We start from the raw sequence: 24,775 nt of genomic DNA on the forward strand, positions 1-24,775 counted from the left end.
ATTTGATTTCTAGAGTCGTCCAAAGAGCCCAATTCATTCAAGGTGAAAAATTCAAGGATTAATTTAGTATCAATAAAAAAAAGACCTAAATCGCTTAGAGCATGTAATAGAGGTCAAAGACCTAATTTAAAAAAGAAATTATTGAGATTTCCAGAAGTTGAAACATATCAAGTTATCAACGTTTCAAGCACAAATTTATTTTGTTGCGTTTATAACCCTATAATGAACCATTCAACCGTAAATTGGCAGCTTTGCATAAAAACCAAAAGCAAAATAGTTCAATACTAATAATTATTATTGTATTCTCTTAAATATGATAGTAAAATCCCAAACAAAAGAAAAATTGGACAATCATGTATAGCAGCTCTATAACACAATATATAGGCTGAACATCCTCTCAAATTGTTTTTTACATATATACGGACTCTATTTTTAAGTCCGTAGCTATATATAAAAACAAACCCAAATCTCTAATTATCTAGTGTATCGTCTTTCTGACTTGCAATTTCTTTTCCTTTATTCTTTGTAGTAATTTGTAGATTGCATCCCTTTTATGCTGACACAACCTTGAAAGTGTCGTTGGAAGCATCTTGTTCTTCAAAAATATCCAGCAGAGACAATGCCTACAACCCATAAAAGAAAGCACAGTTTAGTTTGAAATGAAATAATTAAAAAAAAAGGGGGATCCATAATTCAATACGCGCAAGTGAACGATCAAATACCTCAGGCACATTCAGCTCAAGACGGAACTTAGGTCCATCATAGTGGTGAAGAACTGGCCTGAATGAATCCTCTTCTAGTGGCTCACATGTTTTCCTAGTAAGCACTCTTACCTGTATTTATCAATGTTAAAGAAAACATTCTTAGTTTTCCACAAACTAGAAGATCAAAACATGAAACTCTACTGTTGTATTGATGCAGCAGCCAATGGGACGGGACCGTCTAAATCTACTGTCTCGTCTCTACTCTTTACGGCTGATGCACCATACTAAAGCCGTAAAGGTTGGAATGAAAATGATACCTGAGCAGGGAAACGAGATTCGCCAGCACACTTCTTGTCCTCCCAAGCCGTTGGATCAATATTTGTTCCACCAAAACTTGCAGCCTAAACAAACAAACGACCCCACCACATGTTACGACGTAACATTACGACACAGCGAAAATGAAGTTCCAAAATGTATTCAAATTATGAGGCTGGTAATTAGTTTATTGAGATGCCTAATGCACAATTTTAATGGATAATTCGGCTTCCCTAACTAACAGTCTCATAAATGTGATTAGGTTAGAAAGAAGATGACATTAACCAAGTAACACATACCTCAAAAACTCCATGGAGTTGGTGAGTGGTATAGTTGTAAAGAAAAAGGGGCAACCCAGGAGTAATGGCCCTAACTGAATCCCTGTATCTGGGAGGCAAACCTAAAAACACAAACATTCACAAAAAACATAATTGATACTGAAGGCTATTGTAATTGTGATGATACTAATTAAACACCTCAAATATTGCAATTGACATTGAATTGAAGAACAGGTTATAATCCCTTATATGGCTAACACACCAATCTATAGTAAATATATTATGCTTCTATGGTGAGTCAACAATAACTGCAAAATTTCAGGCTTCATAATTATATATCATAACTGAAAACTAACCAGTACAGTGATATTGATATCACCCCATACATGGTAACCAAAATAAAGCTACAGATAGACAATCAGATAACATATACCCCCGGCAGCGGCAAAGCTAGCCAAATTTTGTTGAGGGGGCCAAATATATAGAAAAAATAAAAAATACTTTGACAATTTTCGTTGTTGAAAAAGTTCTCTATGTACTTGCTATAGGGACTCAAAGTGTCAAAATAAGAAAAATAAATGCATCAATTAAGTGATAATGTGTTTTCTTTCATGTTTCTACTAATAATTTTCGAAGTAATTTATTCCGGGTAGCTAAATCCATATTATTCGAGTAGCTAAACCCAAAATTACACTTTAACTTATAAAAAAAATTAAACAAAATTAAAAAAATGGGGCAGCCAAGGCCACCGCAAGCTAAGACTATGCTTCACCACTCATACACTCGTGTCAATTTCAGTAGACTAGTTCATGTATAATTTTACTTCTGTCTTAAATGGGCCCTCAAGGGGTGGGATTGGACCGTCGGATCTAGGCCGAATACCGAATTTTCAAATAAAAACTCAGAACATATAGCATCAAAAGCAAAATAATATACATTTTTTAATTGGAGATGATGATGATAATGATAATAATAATAATAATAATAATAATAATATTTTTATTTTTATTTTTATTTCTTGACAAGAGATAATAATAATAATTTGTATCCTTTTTACCTTAAAAAAATTTTGTCAAAAAATAATAGTAAGAACAACAATTACATAATCGAACCAAAAAAAAAAAGGGAAATAATAATAAGAATTGCATAATTTGTCAAAAAAATAAAAAATAATAAGAATTGCATAATTGAAGGAAACAATTTAGGAAAGAAAGGATCATTACCAAAGAGTTGCCTTTTGAGATTCTCAGCCATGGTATCATTGTTACAGACAAAGATATACCCACCAATGGTTTCATTCCTAGGAAGAGACTCTGCTGGTGGCAAAGTCTTGAATCTCTTGTCAGCAGCCGCCTTGGAATCCTTGTTCTTATTTCCATCACTGTTATTGTTCTCCCCTTGTTTTTTATTAGGGTTTGAATTCTTCTTGGAAGATTTAGATGGATGAAAAATCTCATCTTCACCTTTAGTAACATTCATGTTACTATTAAAATTCCCACCATAAGAAGGCTTTGAATAAATTCCCTTATTAAAACCTCCATTAATAGGAGAAACACCAACATCAAAAGAGAAAAAAGATGATCCTTGATTATTGAAATGATCAGAAACAGGGGATTTTCCAAGAGAAACAGAGTTGTTGTTGATGATGATTTCACCACCAAGTTTTGTATCAAAATTTCTCCTTTGATTTTTGGAGGATGAGTAATTGTTTCCCCAGATTGAATCATTAAGAGATAGGTTTGCTAGATTTGATGTGTGGACACGAAGTTGATCACTGAATTGCCAAAAAGATTGTTGATTGTTATGGTTGTTCTCCATTTTTTCACAAAACTTGAAAGATATACTACCTATGTGTATGTGTATATGTAATCAATGTTGCTTTGCACAACAGAGAACAAAAAGCAGTTGGTGTGTGTGGAGAGAGTGAAGAAAATGTTTGAGAGAAAATGACAAAAAAAGTGACAAGTGTTAATATATAGATATAGATAGATGATGAGAAAGGGTGAATCGGGTATTGTATTTATTTTATTTTATACTCCTAATAATTATTTTAACTAAAAAATTATTTTATTATTTATATTTTTGAAAAATAAATAATATAATAATTTTTTAATCAAAATAATGAATATGTAATTTTTACTTCTTAAGGTGTATTTTGGTCTATATTTAGACTAAATACATCTTTACCTATTTTATTTATATTTAAGTCAGAAGAAATATATTGTTTTGTAAATTCATCTAATTAAATTGGAATCAAATATAATTTGACTTTATTATTTTAACATATATTTTATTGTGAAACTATAAATATTTATATTGAAAATGTATTTTTTATAATATAAAATTTAAATTTTTCTTGTTACCTTGCTTAAATTAAATTTATAAATTAATAAAAAAGAATGCTGATAACTATATATTTATTAACATGTTATCGATATGAAGTTTTCGCCGCAATTTAACAATGACCAATCTCTCTCTCAAAAAAAAAAAAAACAATGACCAATCTCTATAAAAAAAATATGAGCGACACACAAACTTATTCTTTCCTTCTATCTCAATTTTTGTCATAGGCACAAGTTAACATCTCGTACCATTGGCATTAGACACTAATCTATGTAACTTTGTCGAGGGGTTCTCTCTGCACACCTTGTACGAGTAGAATCTCTCTTGGTGATTAATATAATCTCATTTTGATTTCTTCAAAAACACATCGCGTACCATTTAAATTAATTTATTGTTGCTTATCTAATGATTATTCTAAAAACATTGATTAAAAAAGATAGTTGTATATTAAAAACTGATGTAAAAAATTATATTTTCAATATAAAGTTTCCCTTTATAAAATCCTTAATCAATACTCATAAATAAAATAGGAAATGAGATTTGTTTGTAGATGAGATGTTGAAATGAAACTTCGCAGAAAGTGATACAAAGGTTTGCGTGTACCTGCCAAATGTCGAAATAAAACTTGGTTTCTGGTAATTGGGATTGTCATTTTAATTTCATTAATTTCAAATTTAATTACAATAATTAGGTGGGGGGAGGTGATTAGTGAGTGATGAGTGATGATGGCAAAACCGCGTCCATGTGATGAGGTGGCAGACAGTGGAAGGTGGCGGTTGGGTTTTGATTTCTAGAAAGCATAAGAACTACACTAAACAAAATAGAGTTCACACACAGACTTGTTTTACTGTGACAAATAAAAAGACTTTGTTTTACTACTCTTTTGTTTGTAAGAAAAAACCAATTGAAAAGACTAGTAAAATATTCAACAAATTTTAAAAGTCATATAAAAATTATTTTATTAATGAGTAACTTATATTTGGTTTTCTTAGGGGACTTATGTATTTAAATTAATGAGTATTCAATTTATAATTATTCATAGTTAAACAATTTTTCAGTTTCTTATATTAGTATATTTTAAAATTATTAGTTTTTTATGTTGGACTTTTTTAAAATAAATTTGCTGTAATGATTTTTTTATAGGAAAATTCGTTGTAATGATGTTAATAGTATAATTTTACCAAATTAAATTATTTAAATATAAAATAAAAACAATAACTCAGTTGACCTAAAAGATTAAATGAATAATATAAATAATGTCAAAATTATATATCATATTTATTCCAAAAATATTAGCTAATAATATTAGAATGCATTGTTTCGAAAAAGAATATTAGATTAGAATACATGTTAAAATCCTTAAAAAAAATACATATTAAAAAGTAAAAAAAAAATGAAGGAAGTAAAATTATTTTTTATAAGGTAGATATCATTAGTCATTAAAATATGAATTATTTGTAATATTGGATGAGAATAATTACACATCAATACGAATAATTGTACTCCGCCCCATAATATAAGCAAAAAAACTCATTTTCTTTGTCTCAAAATATAAGCCTAAAAGACAAACTTTTATCCTATTTAATCTTATTTTTTAAAAAAATCTCTTTTCCAAGAAAAACTTTTGTTTCTCATAAAATTAAATGCAAATTACATTCAATTTTCTCTCTCTTTCATTTTTTCCATAACCAATAGCCAATGAAAATTGTTTTTACATCTTCCTATAAAACTTTTTCTAAAGAAAACACAAAATACTATACTCCAAATTCTTATGTTTTAGTTTTCTTAATAAGTGTGATTTTTTTGGGTTAATAGGTCTTTACCCCCTGTAATATAGGCGACTTTTGGTTTTGCCCCCTGTAATTTTTTTTTTAGATTCCGTCCTCGTAAAATAAAGATTCTTCAGGTTTGCACTCTGACCCCAATGAGTCAGCAGAATCTCCTACGTGCCACGCTGCGTCACCTTTTTCTGATGACGTGGCGCGCTGATTGTATAATTATTTTTATTGGGGTACACGTGACATTTTTTATTTTTTTAAAAAAATTAAAAAATTCAGGAAAAATAATAAAAAAATTGAAAAAAATTCTGAAAATTAATAAAAAAATTGAAAAAAAATTCTGAAAATATTAAAAAATTCTGGAAAAATGAAAAATTAATAAAAAATATTTAAAAAGTTCTGGAAAATTGAAAAATTAATAAAAATGAAAAAAATACTGAAAATTTAAAAATTCTGGAAAAATTAATAAAAATAAAAAAAAATTGAAAAAATACGGAAAAAATTTAAAAATTCTGGAAAAATTAATAAAAATAAAAAATGATTAAAAAAAAAATAATCTTATAAAATGAAAAATAATAAAAAATTCTGAAAAATAAAAATTCTGGAAAAAATAAAATTTCAAAATTTTCTGAAAAATGATATTTTCTAAAAATTCTTAAATTTTTCCGTATTTTTTCATTTTTATTAATTTTTCAATTTTCAATAATTTTTTAATATTTTTTTCAATTTGTTTATTAATTTTCGGATTTTTTTTCAATTTTTTTAAATAAAAAAATCAAAAATGCCACGTGTACCTCAATAAATAAATAAAATATAAAAATAATTATACAGTCAGCGCGCCACGTCATCAGAAAAAGGTGACGCAGCGTGCCACGTTGGAGGTTCTGCTGACTCATTGGGGTCAGGGGGCAAACCTGAAGAATTTTTATTTTACGAGGACGGAATTTAAAAAAAAAAATTTTACAGGGGGCAAAACCAAAAGTCGCCTATATTACAGGGGGTAAAGGCCTATTAACCCTTTTTTTTTTGCTTATAATTTGGGACGGAGGGAGTACATTATTGTTACAAATCAATGTAATTAAATGTAGCAAAATTCCATATTGTCTCCTTTCTCGTTGATTTGCTACACTTAATTAAATTGATTTGAAACGATAATTCATACTCCCTCCATTTCACAATACTTGTCTATTTTGGAGAATAATTTTGTTTCATTTTACTTGTCATTTTCAAGTTTCAATGCAACATTAATTATTAGTTTATCAATAATACCCTTACCTATTTATTATAGAGAGAAAAATAATAGAATTAAATAATAAATGACTAAGGGTATTAAAGAAAAAACACAAAGAATTTCATCAAAAATGACAACATTTATTTGATTCCTTGGTATGTGTAAATTCTTCAAAATGGACAAGTATTGTGAAACGGAAGGAGTAATTTACAATTGATGCATCATTTTGCTACATTTAATTATATTAATTTATGAAAAGTAATAATCGATTGATTTATATTAAATTGTGTGAGCTCTAGCCACTAAGCTACTTGACAAAAAAAAAATGAAATAATTTATATGGATCAAATTACATCATAATGTTTTATCATAAATTATAATTTAATCCATCTGATTAATCTTCAAGTATTTTTTTTCTAATAGTTTGTTTTTTTTACAACAACAATTAAACTTTATTTTGGTTCAAACTTTATCCCTAAATAAATAAACACTCTCTCCGTCCCAAATTATAAGCAAAAAAAACTCATTTTCTTTGTCCCAAATTATAAGCAAAAAAGACAAACTTTTATCATATTTAATTATATTGTTTCAAAAAATTATTTTTTCCAAAGAAAAATTAAATGCAAAGTGCATTCAATTTGTTATCTCTTTCATTTTTTCAATAACCAATGAAAATTGTTTTTACATCTTCCTATAAAATTTATTTCAAGGATAACACAAGAAACTATGTTGCAAACTACTATGTTTTGGTTTTCTTAATAAGTGTGATTTTTTTTCTTCTTATAATATGGGACGGACGGAGTAAACTCGACCACATATATCAAATTACACTATAAAATATCGATTGAAAGGATTGTTTTACACACAGTAAGAAAAACTTCCCATATTCAATTTTTGACAAAAATTAAACTTTTTTTTTTTGAAAGGGACAAAAATTAAACTTAGTTCCTAAGACATGGAAGTTTGGACGCGTAAGCATACAAGATAGAGACTTTGCAGTCTTTATATGTTACATTGTGCAAGTAAAAACTTTGGATCATGTGGTCCGTAACTAGCGGACACGTCCTTTTGTGGCATCTTCAATGAACCTTAATTTAGTTTAGCAGGTCCCTTCCCCGTGTCTGCTGGTGGCCCTTTCTATCTCAAATTACCATTTTACCCATACCCCTTTCCTTTTTCTTTCCCTTATAATCAAAGTTCAAAATCTTTAACCAAACCAGTACATTATTATCGATTGATTAAGAATAATACCTCAAATTCGTCTTTGAATTTTCACCAATCAACCAAATTCGTCCATGAATTTTGCGAAATATCTATTTAGTCCCCGAATTTACAAAATGTGAATCAAATCAGTCCCCCCGTTAAGTTGGTCTGTTAACGGAGATGACGTGTACCGTTAACCTCTTACAAGGCTTATCACGTCAGATGTCACGCAAGCAGGGACCAAATTGATTGATTTACAGAAAATTGCCAATGACCAAATTGATTGATTTTCAGAAAATTACAAAATTCCCAACGACTCTTTCTCCTCTTTCTCATTAACGGCTCTTTCTTCCCCAAATATATAAATTTGGAACCCTAATGTTATAATTTGTCACCTAGAGTTCAAAATCCTCAAAATTTCTTTCATGAATTGATGCCAAAGTTCTTCCCCAATTCAAAAAACTTAAAACCCTCATTTTTTTTTGATTCAATTCGAAATTCAAAAATCAGTGGTCATTGTTGAAGATTTGGTGTTTAAAAATGATTGGTGGTGGGTGTATGGACAAAAACAACTACAACAGTCGGTCTTGATCTTCAAGCTCTATGTACAATGATGACGTGAGAGAGCTTCAATGTTGGTATCCTAGAATTTGTGTTGTAAGAAAAGCCAACACTGTCAATAACCCAAGAAGGCCTTTCTCTGTCTGCCCTCTGCCAAAGGTTTGTTTAACAATGGTTATGTGATGTGTGAATGGTTTGTTTAAATAGTACTGATTTTGTCTTTTGATTGTATATGATGATGATGAAAGTTGTAAATTTTTTGTGTGGGTTGATGAAGCTGAAGAACTACGTTATTTTAAAAACAATGGTGTTGGTCATGGAAGAAATGCAAGGTTGATGGAGAAGCCAAATGATAGTGTCAGAGAAGAGGTTTGGAGAGCAAGGTTGATGGATAAAGTTGATTGTGTAGGAAGTGAGCTTAGGTTTATTAGGATATTGATAGGAGTAATTTGTTTGATTTACTTGTTTAAAATGTTATTGTATTGTGTCAAGCCTGTGTAATGTTGTAATGAAAAGAGGTTGTCAATGAATGAATCCAACCCTTCTGTTAAAAAATTTCAATCAAATTGGTCTTTCTATTGTATGTCTATCCATCATATCGATCCCCAAATTAGTGAAAATACCATCAAATAAGTCCTTGAATTTTCACAACATAAATCATTGTGATCCTTGGTGCATACATTTGCTGAACAAAGTAAAAAATAAAAGACAGACACTTTGATTGTAAAAAGACAGACATTTGCATATCATCATAAGTCATACATTTGATGTTAATAAGTCATTACATAGCCATCAAGCATTTGATGTTCTTAAGTCATTACATATCCAAAAAAGCATAAATTAAGCAAGTCCAAAAAGCATTAATGAAACTAGTCCAAAAACATAATTTAAACAAGCATCACTGCTTTGGAAATCCTGGAGTTGGGATAAACTCCATGTATTGGGGTTGTGTAGAAGTGGATGACCCGTAATTTGGATTTGGAACTCTAATAACTCCAAGAGCACTTGGATTTTGTGGAGCAGAACCCCTAAGTGGTGTATGTTTATGCATGTCATTTGAAATCACTGGCCCTCTCATGCCATATTTCCTTGTACTCATTCCCTGAAACAAAATCAATCAAATCAGACATTAAATTATAACACTATCCATCAAATCAGTCCTTAAATTATCACAATAAGTATCAAATCGATCCTTATCATAGAGGGGTATAATTGGAAACATGGAAAAAATGACACTGAAAAGTTAAATTTCGAATTTTTACCATTTCTATCAAATTAGTCCTTATACACGTGGCTGCCTTGTTGACATGTGTACAGGACAACACAGCATGCAAGAAGACACATCATCACCACTAACGGAGCTTTTGGACGGAGGGACCATTTTGATGGACATCTGTAAAATTCAGGAACTAAATAGATATTTCGCAAAATTCAGGGACGAATTTGGCTGATTGGTGAAAATTCAAGGACGCATTTGAGGTATTACTCATTGATTAATGTTTTGATACATAATTTTTCTTTGCTTCATCCTCCCACATTACATGCTAATCATGTCTGTAAAGGAAATCAATTCCATTTTTCTTTAAGCCGCTATATCCGCTAGCACAAGTTTATAGTTTTTTAATAATTTTTCCCCTTACAAGTTATAGTTTTTTAATAATTTTTCCCCTTAAGAAATAAATACATTTACCTTTTTTTGGGGGTAAAGTACATTTCCCTTTTATTTCACACGATAGCTTTTGACCTAGGCATTGATTGTGCCAAAACAGGCAAAGCTCAAAATACTGGATAGGGCCAAAATCACTTACTCTCTGTCTTGTTTTAATCGTCGTATTTGAGTTGTATGCAGTTCATAAAAAATAATTATTCTTTTCGTTTCATAATCATTGTCTCTTTTTTCTCAAAATAATTGTCACTTTCCAATACTAATGCAACATTTATTATTTTTTTCCACTATTATACCCTGGGCAGCACTTCAGTGCCTTCTGGGCGCCAAAGGCACATGCCTTTCCCCCAATTAAAACCTTACACGTGTCATTTCTTATTTAAAAAATAAAAAAAGTAAAAACTGGGAATTTAGAATAGAAGAATGTGTAACAAGACTGCAGAAGAAATTAAAAACGGAACATAACCCAGAACCCAACCTCTGCAGCTTCACTTCAACCACCATCCACCCCCACCACGAACAAGTGTTACCGCTGCCGCCGCTCTCTGACACCTTCATCCGCCGCACTGTCCAAAATCGTTCTGCCACACGCTATGCAATTCACCTCCTCCAGCCTTCTCAATCTATTTTCCAAATTGGATGGCTTGTATTGTGGAAAAAAACATAGTGAAAATTGCAAACATGCTTGTTATCAAAGAAGATAACTGACTTGTATTTCCTGAGACATGTAGGTGAAAATTAAAGAAATCATGGTTATGCCACAATGGTCATCAATGGAATAATAGTGATGCAACAATCATCAATTCAATAATGGAAGGTGAACCTACAGAAATATGCCTCGGCATATTAGGGAGGCGACGACACGACGGAGATTGACGGCAGATTGCGGAGAAAACGGGTGGTGTTGCGTTTGGGGTTGAAGTGGAAAGGGAGAAAGTGGGTTAGAAGACTGGTGTTCTCTCTTTTCTGTTAAGAATACCAATTTTGATTTTCTTTTTTAAAATCAATAGACATGTGTCATGATTTGAAGCGTATGATTGATCCGATGGACGAGATTAAGCCAAAGTCACATGACTTTCCCGCAAAAAAGTCATGGAAGTGCCACCCTTATACCCTTATTAATTGAATTTCATCCAACTTAACTACTCCACTAACTACAACTAATAAGGGTGTTTTAGTAAATGCTACTAATTTTACCATTGAAATCAACACAATTAATCATTTTCTTAATAATCGTGCACAAACCTTAAACGACTAATATTGTGAGACGGAGGGAGTAGTTGAGTTGATTTTAATAATAAAATAAGTATCATGTATTAAAACAATCTTATTAATTATATATAGTTGATGAAGTGATTAAATGCAGTGCAATTCAATAAATAATGGTACATTAGTGAAAATAATTATAAATGTTGCATTGTATTTTAAAATGACAATTATTTTGAGACAGAAAAAAATACAAAAATGACAATTAAAATAAGACGGGTGGATTATTCAATTGGGCTTTTGCCGGTTGCCGTGAAGAATGGGTTGGTTTTTGGGTGCATTTACTTGAATTGTTACATCAATATTTCTTTTCCCACAACCCTTTTCTCACGCGACCTTCATATTTCCAATTTTACCCCGTTCGAATTATATAACACGATGTGTTTTAATGATATTTCAAATTATATAGACCAAAATTTCTCAAAACTCAGAAGACTTGGTGTATTGCAAATAAATCAATGCAATTATGGTTAATGCCCTTTTGTTAAATAGAATCCGAAAACAAAAAATTTACATTTCAGTTAATATAATTCAAAATGTCTCAAACCTCCACCAAAACAACTTTAACAACACTTGTGGTCATTGTATTGACACATTTTAGATTATGTAAATTGAATACGTAAAAGACAGTTCAGATTATATAATCTGAATATTTATTCCAAGAAACACTTATTTGCAAATTTACGTCGATTTGCAAGCAAGAAGCATCAAAAACAAATTATCGACACACATAAAAAAAATATGAAAACATAACACACATTAATCATAATATCATACATACATAAACCAATATCAAAATTATACAAAGTATTCCCAACAAAATATGAAGGTGAGAAAACACTGACCAGGAGCAGATAGAGTTCTGCTTCTGAAGTGATGTTCAGGACTAACTTGCAGCGGATAAAAACAGAGAGAGAGAAAGAAGAAAGACACAAATCAATTATACAGGTTCCTTCCACAAACCGGAAGTAGTCCTGTCCCCCTTGCACTTCCAAGGAGAGTTCACTATAATATAATATCTGATTACAACTGCTCATTGCTAAACTTAGCAAGAGACTTCAAACTGCTCAAGCATAACTGCAAGAGACTTCCTATGCTCCTGAACACAATCAAGAGACTTCTAATGCTCAAGCACAACTGCAAGAGACTTCTAATCAAACAAAATTACAAAGAAAATGTTTGAGGTTGAACACTTGATATACAATCAATAGTGCTCATAATACAAATCAGATACAGACTCTTAAGACTCTAGAATTTCTAAGATATGAAACTTGATAAGAAATTCTAAGTGAACTTTTGAATGCAGAACAATTTCAGCAGAGTTTTGGCACTTGTAAATTGTTGTTGAGTCCTTCTTCCAAACTCTAAGTCTTCACTCATTTATATAGAGGTGTGAAAGAGACGTTGTGAATTGCCAGCACATCAAAATAGAGTCGTTTGAAGCTTTGATCAATCACCAATGTTCTTTTGCCGGATATGGTTATTGTCCTATGAAGGATCAATTTCAAATCCATTCCAATAGAGAGGGAACATAGTTGCAGGCAGAGCTATTTTTCTTGTCTTGTAGCAGAGACAAAAACAGAGTAGTGGAGGTAGTGGTTGTACACTTTGTACAATTGTACTTTGTCAACGCTCTTTAAAGAACAAGCATCCAATGCCTTCAAATCCTTTCAAAATAGTCGTTGCTTCACACTTCCAGTCTTCTGCAATACTTAGACGAGATTAAATCCATTGAACAACCTTTGAAGCTTTAAGTCTTGCATCTCCTGATGAGCTTCAGCTTCTGGTGACGAACTTGCTTCTGATGAGATGCTTCTGATGAACTTGCTTTTGATGACGTCCTCACTTCAGGAGCACTTTGACTTCAGAAGCACTTCTTTTCAGATACTTCAAGCTTCCTTTTTGTTGATTCCTTAGCTCTCTTTTGTTCTTCCAGAACCTATTTAAGATGTCAAATTTTTTGTCTATGGTCCTGTACACTTGAACAAATATTAGCTTATCCAATTGACAATTTTTTAATACCTTGTTATCATCAAAACTCTCAAAGGTTTATTGTTAAACATATTTTGTTCCAACAAAATATCCAAATCAAACGAAGCCATAAACCACAGGGTAGCATTCCCCTAGCACCCCATCTGACGCCACAAAACATCGTCCTTCCCTAAGCCTCTACAATGATTCACTCCAAATCGTGCCAGACTGGACTCCATGCTCCACATGACAGTCGACTAATAACCTAGTGGCCAGTGTCACAATGCGGCCTAATCGTGGACCCATGTCTATTAACAACATGGTGCCCTCCTCTTCAGGCACAATCTTTGTAATCACCTCTTACTCAGGTGACCTAGGAGGATCTCTCGCAAGTTTAGGAAACACGTACAAATGTGAAATCCCAAAATACCATCTCATGTAATCATATGTTGTTATCAATCATGCAACACATTATCTTTTAAGTCCTTAGTGGTCAACATCTTATGTCGAGCAATTATAGATGAAACATACTGAGTTGGATATTTGGGAATGGTCTAGACAAACCCAAACTGCCGCAACACTCGCTCAGGAAGAGACACAACTTTTCGAGGTTAGTATCTGATCTAACATGAGTAAAGGCTGATGTTTTGGAACAGACGTGTTTGACGTGATCAGAGTACGCATAGAAGACATAATCAAAACATGTTATATGATCTAAGTGCTCTCTATAAAGGTTTGTGATTGTAATACCTTTCACCGATATAAACATCACAACACGCGAGTGACTATCTTCCTTGGACACGCCCGCAAAATCCTTTCCCCAATGTCCAAAAAATGTTGATATATCCATGCATGCATCAACATGTACTAACAAGAAAACAACACATAATATAAAATGTTTATAAATTACATAAATAACAATGCGTTTGTTTTACCTGAAGCAGCGCAAGGTAACCAACCATTTGCCTCGTCTTATAAATAGAGGCAACTTTATGCTTTCGTAAAACTGACCCAAGGTAGCCATCCCCCAGGAAAAGTCGTGAATCATCTCCAGATCATGGAAGTACTCAAAGTAGGCCATATCAATATATGTGGCGCTCTTTTCAGTGAAGAGCATGATGCCCACCAAGTACAACAGGTATATCTGGAAAGTGTATTGTCGATTCAGCTCCATCTCCACCACATCATCCTCCTTCTCACCTAAATTTGCTTCCTCCAAACGACTCACGAACTCTCTTTCCATGTAGCTAAATCTTACTTGAGCCATGTGCGCGTCATCCACTTACTTGTCTGCCTCATTCAAGTCAATACCTATCAAATCAATTACCAGCTCAACCCCTGACTCTTTACTCGATTTCTCATCGTGGTCTAGGAGACGGTCCTCGATGGAAAGATGCAGTAGACACAACACCTCGTTCAATGCCATTTTCATCTCTCCAATCGAAGAGATGAAAGTTGAATGTCTTCTTATGCCACCTCTAAAAAAGGGTCGATAACAATTTATGGTCAATTATGGTATATTTTGTACGCGTAAGAGCATTCAATCCATTGTCTGCGATGACAACTCTAAACTGTTACACATTCAATTTTTCCAGCTTTCAGCTCTTCTTCCTAATGTTGACGCACTTTAAATTGGGGCGAAATTGTAAAAAATAATAAATAATAAAATATATACAAAAATAATAATTTTAAAGTCTTACATCTCCCTCTTATATGCGTTTGGAGACGTGGTGTGCATACAAACCGAGGACTGGCATGTTCGCTACAATGTCGGGATGTGAATCCTGGGCAGGCAACCACACATCTTGCATCTCAACATCCTCTTGATCCTTTGCCTCATATTGCTGGAGCTTTGTTGCCTCGGGCTTAGGATTGGGGACATCCTATGACTCTAGCACATGAAGCAGTCCAAGTTTGTCACGCTTGGCCTTACTCACTTGTTCCTACCAACCATCCATTATTGCCTAACCGAGGCAGTCATGGTCGACCTGTTGCCTCAAACACGATCGAGACGTGCCTCCAAACTTGAAAGAAATAAAGAAGCACATGCACAAATCAATATATTGAAGAAAATAATGAGATGAATCAACATTCATCACACCAGACCTTGTTTCGGATTATATAATCCGAATACCTAATGAATGCACTTCAAAATATATAATCTGAAACATACCAATGCCTAGAAGAAAAAAAGAAATCAACTCACCTTTTATTTAGTGGTAGAAAAGGTATGAAGTGCGATGTGATCAAGCAACTTTACTTCAAGAATGATACAATATGTTAAGGTTCAGATTTTGGATGGTTTGGGAGTAGTTTCTGGCGAAGTCCAAAAATGGGAAAATGAGGGGAGGAGTTTGATGTTGTATGTTGTATAGGGGTATGTTCCGAATTATATGATCTGAAACGTGTTTTTTGACTTAAGATTATTTAATTCGAACGAGATAAAATTAGAAAAATGGAGGCGGGTGAAAGTCTTGGAGGGTGGGAAAATGAAATTCTGCTTTCTATTTACCATACACCTTTTGCCTAGTCCAACATCTTATTTATAGGATTTTGCATAACCCAAAGTCTTGGACCATTCTATATACACGTCCATTGTTTTTGGTCATTACTTTTCCCACCCTATAAATTTTTTGCGCGCCATATTTAAATTCTAAAATCTGAAATATTTCAACGTATTTTTGGAGGTTTTATGGAGTTTTTATGCAGTTCAGATTTTATCGGATTCTAAAATCCAAACTGTATAGTGCGCGTGAAAAGCTCACATGATGGTAAAAGAAACAATCACTCTTTATCGCAACACTTTTGCTAAGAAGAAATAAAAGGGTCAAACCCCCCTTTAGAATGAACAATAAATGTTCTGTTGTTTTAATCATAATAATATTTTTTTTTATAGAAACCAACCAATATTTTTATTTCACTTTGTTCTTCCCAAAAAAAAAAGTAAAATAAAAATAATATTATTATAGTTAAGAAGAAACAAACTAAGAGAAAAATGACATTTTACGTTCAAGAAGTCATTTATCTACTAACATGTGTTACCGGCAAATAGTCTTATTTCATAAGTGATTCAAGAAGGTAAAAAGAATCCTTTAAAATTGAAGTAAAAACAAGTGATTTAACGAACACTCTTATTTCATTATTAAAAAATTAAACCAAGGACAAATACAACTGAACAACAGTTACCGGCAAAAAAAACAAGAACTGAACCATAGTACGTATTCCTTGAATGTCTCAGTATAGTAGATTTGGACCATAATCACGATTCACCAACAAATATGACATTCTTTATTGAAGGTTGAATACAGTTGTTTAGGTAGTTAAGAAATTAAAAGGAAAGAAATGCAAACCAAAACTTTGTTCAGCTTTGTTTATTTCTCCAAAGCCATTTGTTTTCTTACATTTCAGGACAAATAAAAACAGTGACACATGCACTTCACAAACCACACTCAAAACAAAGCTTGCCTTTTATATATTCCTTAATTTGTTCTTCCCTTCCATTTTGAGAGAAAACTAACATGGCATGCATTGGCATGTTTAGTACATGTCCTTTTGAGGTATCTTTGGTCCAGTATGAAGGGCTTAGAATGACACAAAAAATGCAAATGTTTTCAGCTGCATGCATGCCGAAAAGATACATTTTAGCTTCAGGTAATAGTCCTTCTTTTTCTTTTTTTTTTTTACTCTTGATCCTTGTATTGTAGCTCAGTTAGAAATAGTAATGTTTAGTTTCTTCCATGCTTTAAATATCCAAGTTTTACATTCTTGATGTTGATCTGATTTTAATACTGCTTGTTAACTTAATAAGTTCTGTTTGGCTACCAATGAGTTACACTCTCAAATTTAGATCATAATTAAGAAAATAGATTCACTTGGCATAAAAAAAATACAAATATTTTCTCTTTTTGACGGATAGGTTGATAAATTAATAGTATTAAGAGTACAATTTATGGATTTTCATTGGGCATCGGTTTGCATGAACAATGGATGCCCCGTTTTTTTTATTATTAATTCATTATTACCCAACATGTTTAAAAGATTTAGATTTTTATTTACATTTTCCTTCTCTGTTTTGAATTTAAGCATTATACTAATAAGATTTGAACATCAAATAAGCTATATTAATATCGATATTCCGGGTTATTAGCTTAGGACCTTGAACATATTGTCAATATAATATGATGTAAACCAAAGAAATGTTACCTACAACATGTTTATCTTACCTTTATTGTTAATTGGAGTTGAACCTTTCTACTTGCATCACAGCCAAGAAATGCAAAACAATCAAGGTCAAGGCTTCACTAACTGTTGCAGCTCCTAAAAGAGAGAAAGATCCAAAAAAGAGAGTGGTAATAACAGGAATGGGTCTTGTGTCAGTCTTTGGAAGTGACATAGATACATTTTACAACAAGCTTCTAGAGGGAGAAAGTGGGATAAGCCTAATAGATAGGTTTGATGCCTCAAGCTTCCCCGTCCGTTTTGGTGGTCAGATACGCGATTTCTCTTCAAAAGGTTACATTGATGGCAAGACTGATCGGCGCCTCGATGATTGCATGAAATATTGTTTAGTTGCAGGAAAGAGGGCACTTGAAGATGCTAATCTTGGATACGAAATCCTTAACAATGTAAGTCAAAAGTATTTTCTTAAAGTTTCCTACTTTGGGATTGATACCACAAACTATAGCTACGGCGCATATTTACTGATTAAGGGTAATGTTGTAATCTGAACCGTAGTATGTAAATACATGTTGTATGTTATAAATCCTAAAATTTGAAATAACTGAGAGGAACTGCAATCAAATTGATTGAGTTTTTCGTATCATTATTCTTTTGAACCGGAATTGCTATTCTAACAGTAACAGATATCCTATTTTTTTAACAGATGGACAAAACAAGAATAGGAGTTCTAGTAGGATCAGGAATGGGAGGTGTATCCACTTTTAACAATGCTGTTGATGCTCTCACTCGAAAGGGTCATAGGAAAATTTCTCCATTTTTCATTCCCTACACCATTCCTAACAGCAGTTCTGCTTTATTGGCTATAGAAACTGGCCTAATGGGACCAAATTATTCCATTTCTACTGCTTGTGCAACAGCAAATTACTGCTTTTGTGCAGCTTCTCATCACATTAGAAGTGGTGAAGTAGATATTATGGTGGTTGGTGGTACCGAAGCTTCACTTATACCTTCTGGTGTTGGAGCATTCATTGCTTGCAGGGCGTTGTCTCAGAGGAATGAAGAGCCTAAGAAGGCTTCAAGACCATGGGACAAACACCGTGATGGCTTTGTCCTTGGTGAAGGCTCTGGTGTACTGGTAGAATTTTAAACTTACCATTATTCATTGATTTCTTTATGGACAATCTCTTTAACGAGTTGTTCACTTTAGAAGAGTTTGGTCGTTCTTTTAGGTTGTACTATATGTTTTACCAACATTGTGTATTTACATGTTTTTGTTTCAATTGACTACTATTCACCTAATGCAATTCAAAATGTTTTCAACTTTATTTTTATTATTGAGATAAGATAATGGAGAGCTTAGAGAGTGCAACAAAGAGGGGAGCAAAAATAATTGCTGAATATTTGGGTGGTGCCATAACATGTGATGCTCATCACATGACTGATCCTAGATCTGATGGACTAGGAGTATCATCTTGCATAAACAAGGGTTTAGAAGATGCTGGGGTTTCTCCTGAAGAGGTAACAAAGAAGTAATCATTAACATCCGGAAAAAAAATTCATCTTAGTACATGTTTAGATTGCGGTGAGTTGGACAGAATCACGGTGTAACGTGATATTTTGGCAAAAACTGCATTTTGGATCTTCAATGAAATGAAATCAGTGTCACTGTGATTGCGATTGCTTCAAACTCACTGTTATTTCAAACATGTACTTAATCGGATTCAAATATGTCATATTCAAGTAAAGTTGATGAATCCTAATTGGTTAATTTCTAAACTGTAAAGGTGAACTATGTGAATGCTCATGCCACATCCACGGTAGCTGGTGACTTGGCTGAGGTTAATGCAATCAAACAAGTTTTTAAGGACACATCAGAATTGAAAATGAACGGGACTAAGGTTAGAAATTTATTTACTTCAAAATATTTCAGAATCCCAACAACATCTTATTGATCTTGAAGCTTATTATTATAGTTTATTCTTTTTTTCAGTCAATGATTGGTCATTGTATTGGTGCTGCTGGTGCTTTGGAAGCTATAACAACCATCAAAGCAATAACAACTGGCTGGTTACATCCAACCATTAACCAAGATGTATTGTCTTGACCGCTAAATTAACAACTTAATCAAGCATTTAAGTATAAGATATATTTTTGTTCAAAAAAAATAAGTATAAGATATATTTAAAACGAAAGATAAGATTAAATTAAACTTTTTTTATATAAGCTCTAAGTTGTTTTTTATAAGATATTATCTAGACCTTATTCACAACTACTTATGTTCGTAAATAAATCCAAAAACGCAAATTCAAACAAAGCCAACATATGTTTCATCTATTTCACTCTCGTACAATCTTAATATTTTTTTCTACCTTTTTCCACAGAACTTGGAGGAGGATGTTACAATTGACACTGTCCCTAATTTTAAAAAGAAGCATGAAGTTAATGTTGGTATGTAGATTGCCTTGTTGTGAACATTGGTAAAAGTTTAGAAGGAAAAAAGTTGTATGTTTCTAATATTTATTTTTCTTTATTCTACAGCTATCTCAAATTCATTTGGGTTTGGTGGACATAATTCGGTAGTGGTCTTTGCCCCATTCACACCCTAATTGTAATTCAAGCTCAAGTTGATTTTGTATTTGTTACATTACTAGATCTAGTAAGTGATTTAGGGAACTCTAGTTCGTATGAATTGTGTCAGCAATTAAAACTTGTTATTTTTAAGTAATAGTTTTCAAGAAATATAGGAATCCTTCACTTTTTTTTAGTAATTATATCTTTCATTTTGAAGCTTTTATAAAGAGAAGTTATGAATTTCCTACCTATAAAGAGAAGTAATGAACTTGAAAATTTATTCAAAATCCTCCAAAATTATTGTCTAGTCATTTGAATTTCCCACGAAAAACAAAATCTAATGTGGGGTGAGATGACTACTTACTCTTCTCTTTCCCTTTACTCATTCCTTTATCCTTAAAACCCTCTCCTAACTTCAAACTTCCAAACAAAACTTAAATCCGTTTAAAAAAAAAGATCTTAAGTGAACAATGACATCATACTACTTGAAAATTACATAAACTTTCCTTATGATTTTCTTTATATGACACAAACATCATCTATAGTTTCAAACTAAACAATCACCTCCATTGATTGTTTAAATAATGACACACACCTCCATCTTGGGTTAAGGTCGTTGACGGAACAAACATCTAACACAAACAAAAATGCCAAGAAAAAGGAAAGGTTTTTGTATGTGAGAATGGTGAGAATAAACTACAGCCTTTAGATTAAAAAGTAAAGGCTGAGATTAAAAGTGACTATGTGTCAATCATCTAATGAAATCTCACTCAATTACTTTCACACCTTTCATTCTTTACCTTAACTCTTCTTCTTCCTAGCTACTGTTTCTTCTTCCTCCTCAACATCAATCTTCTCCGGCGCGAATCTCACCACCGCCACCTTCCACCATCGATTTGCGGTCGGAAACCCGCCACCGCCACCTTCTTACACCCGTTCACGGCCGGCAACCCCATAAAACAAAACCATTTCCGATCCAATTTCAAGGCTGGTAAATAAATTTGAGATTGAAATAAATTCTAAGGCTTGTAAATAATTGATAGATGCAAAGCCTTTGAATTTGATTATGTTTGTTTATTTTGGATCTATATAAACACAATTTCTTTGGAAAAAATGGAAACTGGAAATCAAGTTAGAAAGTATAGGAAGGAATTTCATTCGGGTAGTGACTGAGTTTAATTGTAAATGGGTCAGTTTTTCATGTGAAGATTTGAAAACCCAGGTCTTGCATTTAGAGGAAATTCGTTGCAGATCCGGCGAATGACATTTTTTAAATGACACGTGAGCTATTTAAATGACATTTTTTAATCTCAACCATCTATTTCAATCTTAAGGGCAGATAATTATTCTCACCATTCTCACATACAAAAGTCATTCTTATGTGATATGCCTTCTTAGTTTGTGGTGCTATGAGAATTCAATTTTTCTTAACGGCATCTACACATAGTTAGTAATAGGGGAGTTCAATGTTTATGTGAAAATAGAGAGGGTGTTAGTGACATTCAAACAAATATTAAGGAAGATGAATGTAATTTACCCTTATACTAATTTAGATCTCTTTGAAGAAAAGAAGCGGGTGGTCAATTTGGTACATTTATGTAGTCAGGTTCTTCAAGCCAGAACAGAGTAGCAGATTGGGTTGAGTCAACCCATTTGATAGTTCTAAGAAACAAAAGATAAGAAATAATAAAAATCAAAATTGGAATCAAAACCCTAAATAATCTCCCGCCATTGATAGTTTCGTTGCAGGAGGAATCATGTACTCTTTTGCAGCAGAGGATATGAATCTTATAAAAAGAGATAAAGAAGATAAAGTGTAATCTCTTACTCTTCTACGCATGTGTTTTTCTCTCTTTTCGAATTGTGAGAAATCACCCTTCACTCTAAAAATCACACATGAAAGATTTCATTTCAGATTAAATTATTGAAATAAAGTACATTATTCCTATGATGTTCTTTCATGCAGTTGCTTGTTGATGCAGGTGGCATGTCTTATAAGCGTATGGTTTCCGCTTGAGTAGAAGCAAGACATAGTATATGTAATGTAACTTCAGCAAAAGGAAAAGTAGGTCTACCTTGGAGGTGAAAGTTGAAGATCATATCATACTCCAAGTTACACGGTTTAAATATCTTGGGTCCATAGTAAAAATGACGAAGAAATAGAAGCAGATGTAAGCCATCGTATTCAAGCTGGGTGGTTGAAATGGAGAAGAGCATTAGGTGTTTTGTGCGATAAGAAAGTACCACTTAAGTTGAAAGGAAATTTCTATCAGACAGCAGTCAGACCGACGATGTTGTATGATACAGAGTGTTGGGCGGTTAAGAGTCAACACGAGAATCAAGTAAGTGTAGCAGAGATGAGGATGTCGCACTGGATGAGTGGTAAGACTAGACATGATAGGATTAGGAATGACACCATTAGAGAGAGAGAGAGAGAGAGAGAGAGAGAGAGAGAGAGAGAGAGAGAGAGAGAGAGAGAGAGAGAGAGAGAGAGTGGGGGTAGCACATATAATAGAAAAGTTGGTAGAAAATAGGCTTAGATGGTTTTGGCATGTAGAGAGAAGACCCGTAGATGTCGTCGTAAGAAGAGTGGATCAAATGAAGAAGAGTCAAGTTAAAAGAGGTAGAGGAAGACATAGGAAAACTATTAGAGAAACCATTAGAAAGGATTTAGAGGTCAATGAGTTGGATCCAAATTTGGGTTATGATAGAACACTATGGCGTAATTTGATCCATGTAGCCGACCGCACTTAGTGAGGCTTGGTTGCTGTTGTTTACTTTCAATTCCCTTTTATTTTATTGTGAAATGTTTTTGAAAGATTAAACACACACCACATGTTTTTGCGCGTAAAATAGTTTGAAATTTGCGGTACTGAATTTAATTTAATAATAATAACAAGAGACCGGAATGTAGTTCTCGTCGACCGTTGATACTCACAAAACTGTACTTTTATATTAAAACAAGATAATTTTCTTTGCGGGAAATAATTAAATTAAAGAAACCGCTTACTCTAACGCACGCGGGTCCAGAAGTCGAATCTTGTAATTGCCCGCTTTCGCGTGGTACGAATTACAACTTCGAAGTCCTGTTTTTGAAAAATAATTAATTCTTACTTGGAAAAAAAAAGTAATTTTTAGTAGAAAATCAATTTAAAGGTACCGTCGTCTTTCGCACGCCCGTTACCAGATTTTAAACTTAAAACCGCCAGCTTTCGCGTGCACGGTTATAATTCTAAAATCTCTTTTTTAAAATATAAATTTTCTAAATTGATTTAAAAAGCGCTTTCGATGTGTTTAAAAATTAATTTCCGAATTTTCTAGTGTCCAATATCGTTGCCGCTCTTTCGACGTGTAAACAATATCTCTATATTCCTATTTTCGTAGCAAAGCTTTCAGTTAGAAAAACAAAATTTTCGAACTAAAAATATACTTCTCGTTTCAATTATATAACATACAATTTATTAGAGTATAATTGGTTTGACGATACTCGTATTCTGGACTCAAATAAACTACTCAGACATGATAAAATAATATTCTAAACCTATTTTTGATGAAGTCATATTGATAAATAAATAAAAAAGACCAAACCTGTTAATGATGGACACTTTAAATGAAAAGAAAAGCTACGGCAGTAGAGGAATTAGCAGCAACATGAATTGAATCGCATAGAAGCAACAATAAACACAATAATATTGAATCGCATGGCAGGTCTAGCAGCCGCAAACAGCAAGTGGTAGCAGTAATAATAATAAAGAGGTTTTAAATTCAAATTAAAATATGAATTGAAATATTGAACCGCATAACACTAATATGAATTCTCAAAAAAAAAAAAACACTAACATGAATGCATAAGAATTCAAATTAAAATATGAATTGAAATATTGAACCGCATAACACTAATATGAATTCTCAAAAAAAAAAAAAAACACTAACATGAATGCATAAGATATACTTCTAACATGAATTGAAATTATAATAAAATAAAGAGACGCAACAGTATTGAATCTAAAAGAAACAAATTGGAACAACGTGAATTGGAAAGAAATGATTCAAGCAAACTCCAATTCAAAAATCTCTAGAAAAATAGGGTTTCTGAAATATGCAGTAGCTGAAGATTGTACGGTGGCTAGCGTAAATCTAAATGGAATAATAAAGCCAAACTGAAATTAAACTTCTGTGGAAAATAAGGGGGAATGGAAAATGGAGCAAAGATGAACTCTAACTATCTCGAAATTACGGTAGCTAGGGTATCAAAATATAATCAGTAGTCATGCAAAATACAATAATTGACGCTAAAATAAATGGAAAACAAACTATTTAGACAGTGTATTTTGCATGTTATCACTAAATTGATAGAGTATTTGTAGTCGCTTGTTAATTTGTATTTGTATTTGTATGTACTGTATTTTGAGGACTTTCGTTTCTATTTGGATTTGAAAATTGTGCATGTATCATTACGTAATACCTCCCTTATCATTTATAAATCTTTTGAAAATTAAAATAACAAAATTTACTTGATGATTATTTATTTTGTACATAATGAGTAGTAAATCTCAAAAGCATGAAATCCTCATATTCTCATCTAGCAATTGTTTTTAAGTCCATTGTGATGATTTTATAATCTTTATTATGAAAAAATTAAAACTGCTATCAGGTACAACTTTGGCTTCATACAAAGACTGATTTTTTAAAATAGGTCATACCAAAAT

General features: G+C 32.5%; 2 protein-coding genes across 2 annotated transcripts; one reads left to right on the forward strand and one right to left on the reverse strand.

The window, feature by feature from the left end:
* Nucleotides 1–230: 230 nt before the first annotated feature.
* LOC146934346 (DCD (Development and Cell Death) domain protein) lies at nt 231–3,245 on the reverse strand. The gene is made up of 5 exons (XM_085706221.1): nt 2,521–3,245; nt 1,319–1,419; nt 1,022–1,105; nt 723–833; nt 231–623 (listed from the first exon to the last, which is right to left on the reverse strand). Exons 1-5 carry the CDS (start codon nt 3,113–3,115, stop codon nt 552–554), a joined length of 963 nt encoding a protein of 320 aa, XP_085562347.1. The 5' UTR covers nt 3,116–3,245; the 3' UTR covers nt 231–551.
* A 13,372-nt stretch (nt 3,246–16,617) lies between these two features.
* LOC146934347 (3-oxoacyl-[acyl-carrier-protein] synthase I, chloroplastic-like) lies at nt 16,618–20,234 on the forward strand. Its single transcript, XM_085706222.1, has 8 exons — nt 16,618–16,967; nt 17,583–17,941; nt 18,199–18,630; nt 18,840–19,013; nt 19,280–19,393; nt 19,486–19,587; nt 19,877–19,943; nt 20,034–20,234. Exons 1-8 carry the CDS (start codon nt 16,835–16,837, stop codon nt 20,099–20,101), a joined length of 1,449 nt encoding a protein of 482 aa, XP_085562348.1. The 5' UTR covers nt 16,618–16,834; the 3' UTR covers nt 20,102–20,234.
* The last annotated feature ends 4,541 nt before the right edge of the window (nt 20,235–24,775 follow it).

Source organism: Medicago sativa, chromosome 4 (assembly GCF_051527215.1).
Source record: "Medicago sativa cultivar Bolivia chromosome 4, Bolivia_mono, whole genome shotgun sequence".
Classification (NCBI taxonomy): Eukaryota; Viridiplantae; Streptophyta; class Magnoliopsida; order Fabales; family Fabaceae; genus Medicago; species Medicago sativa.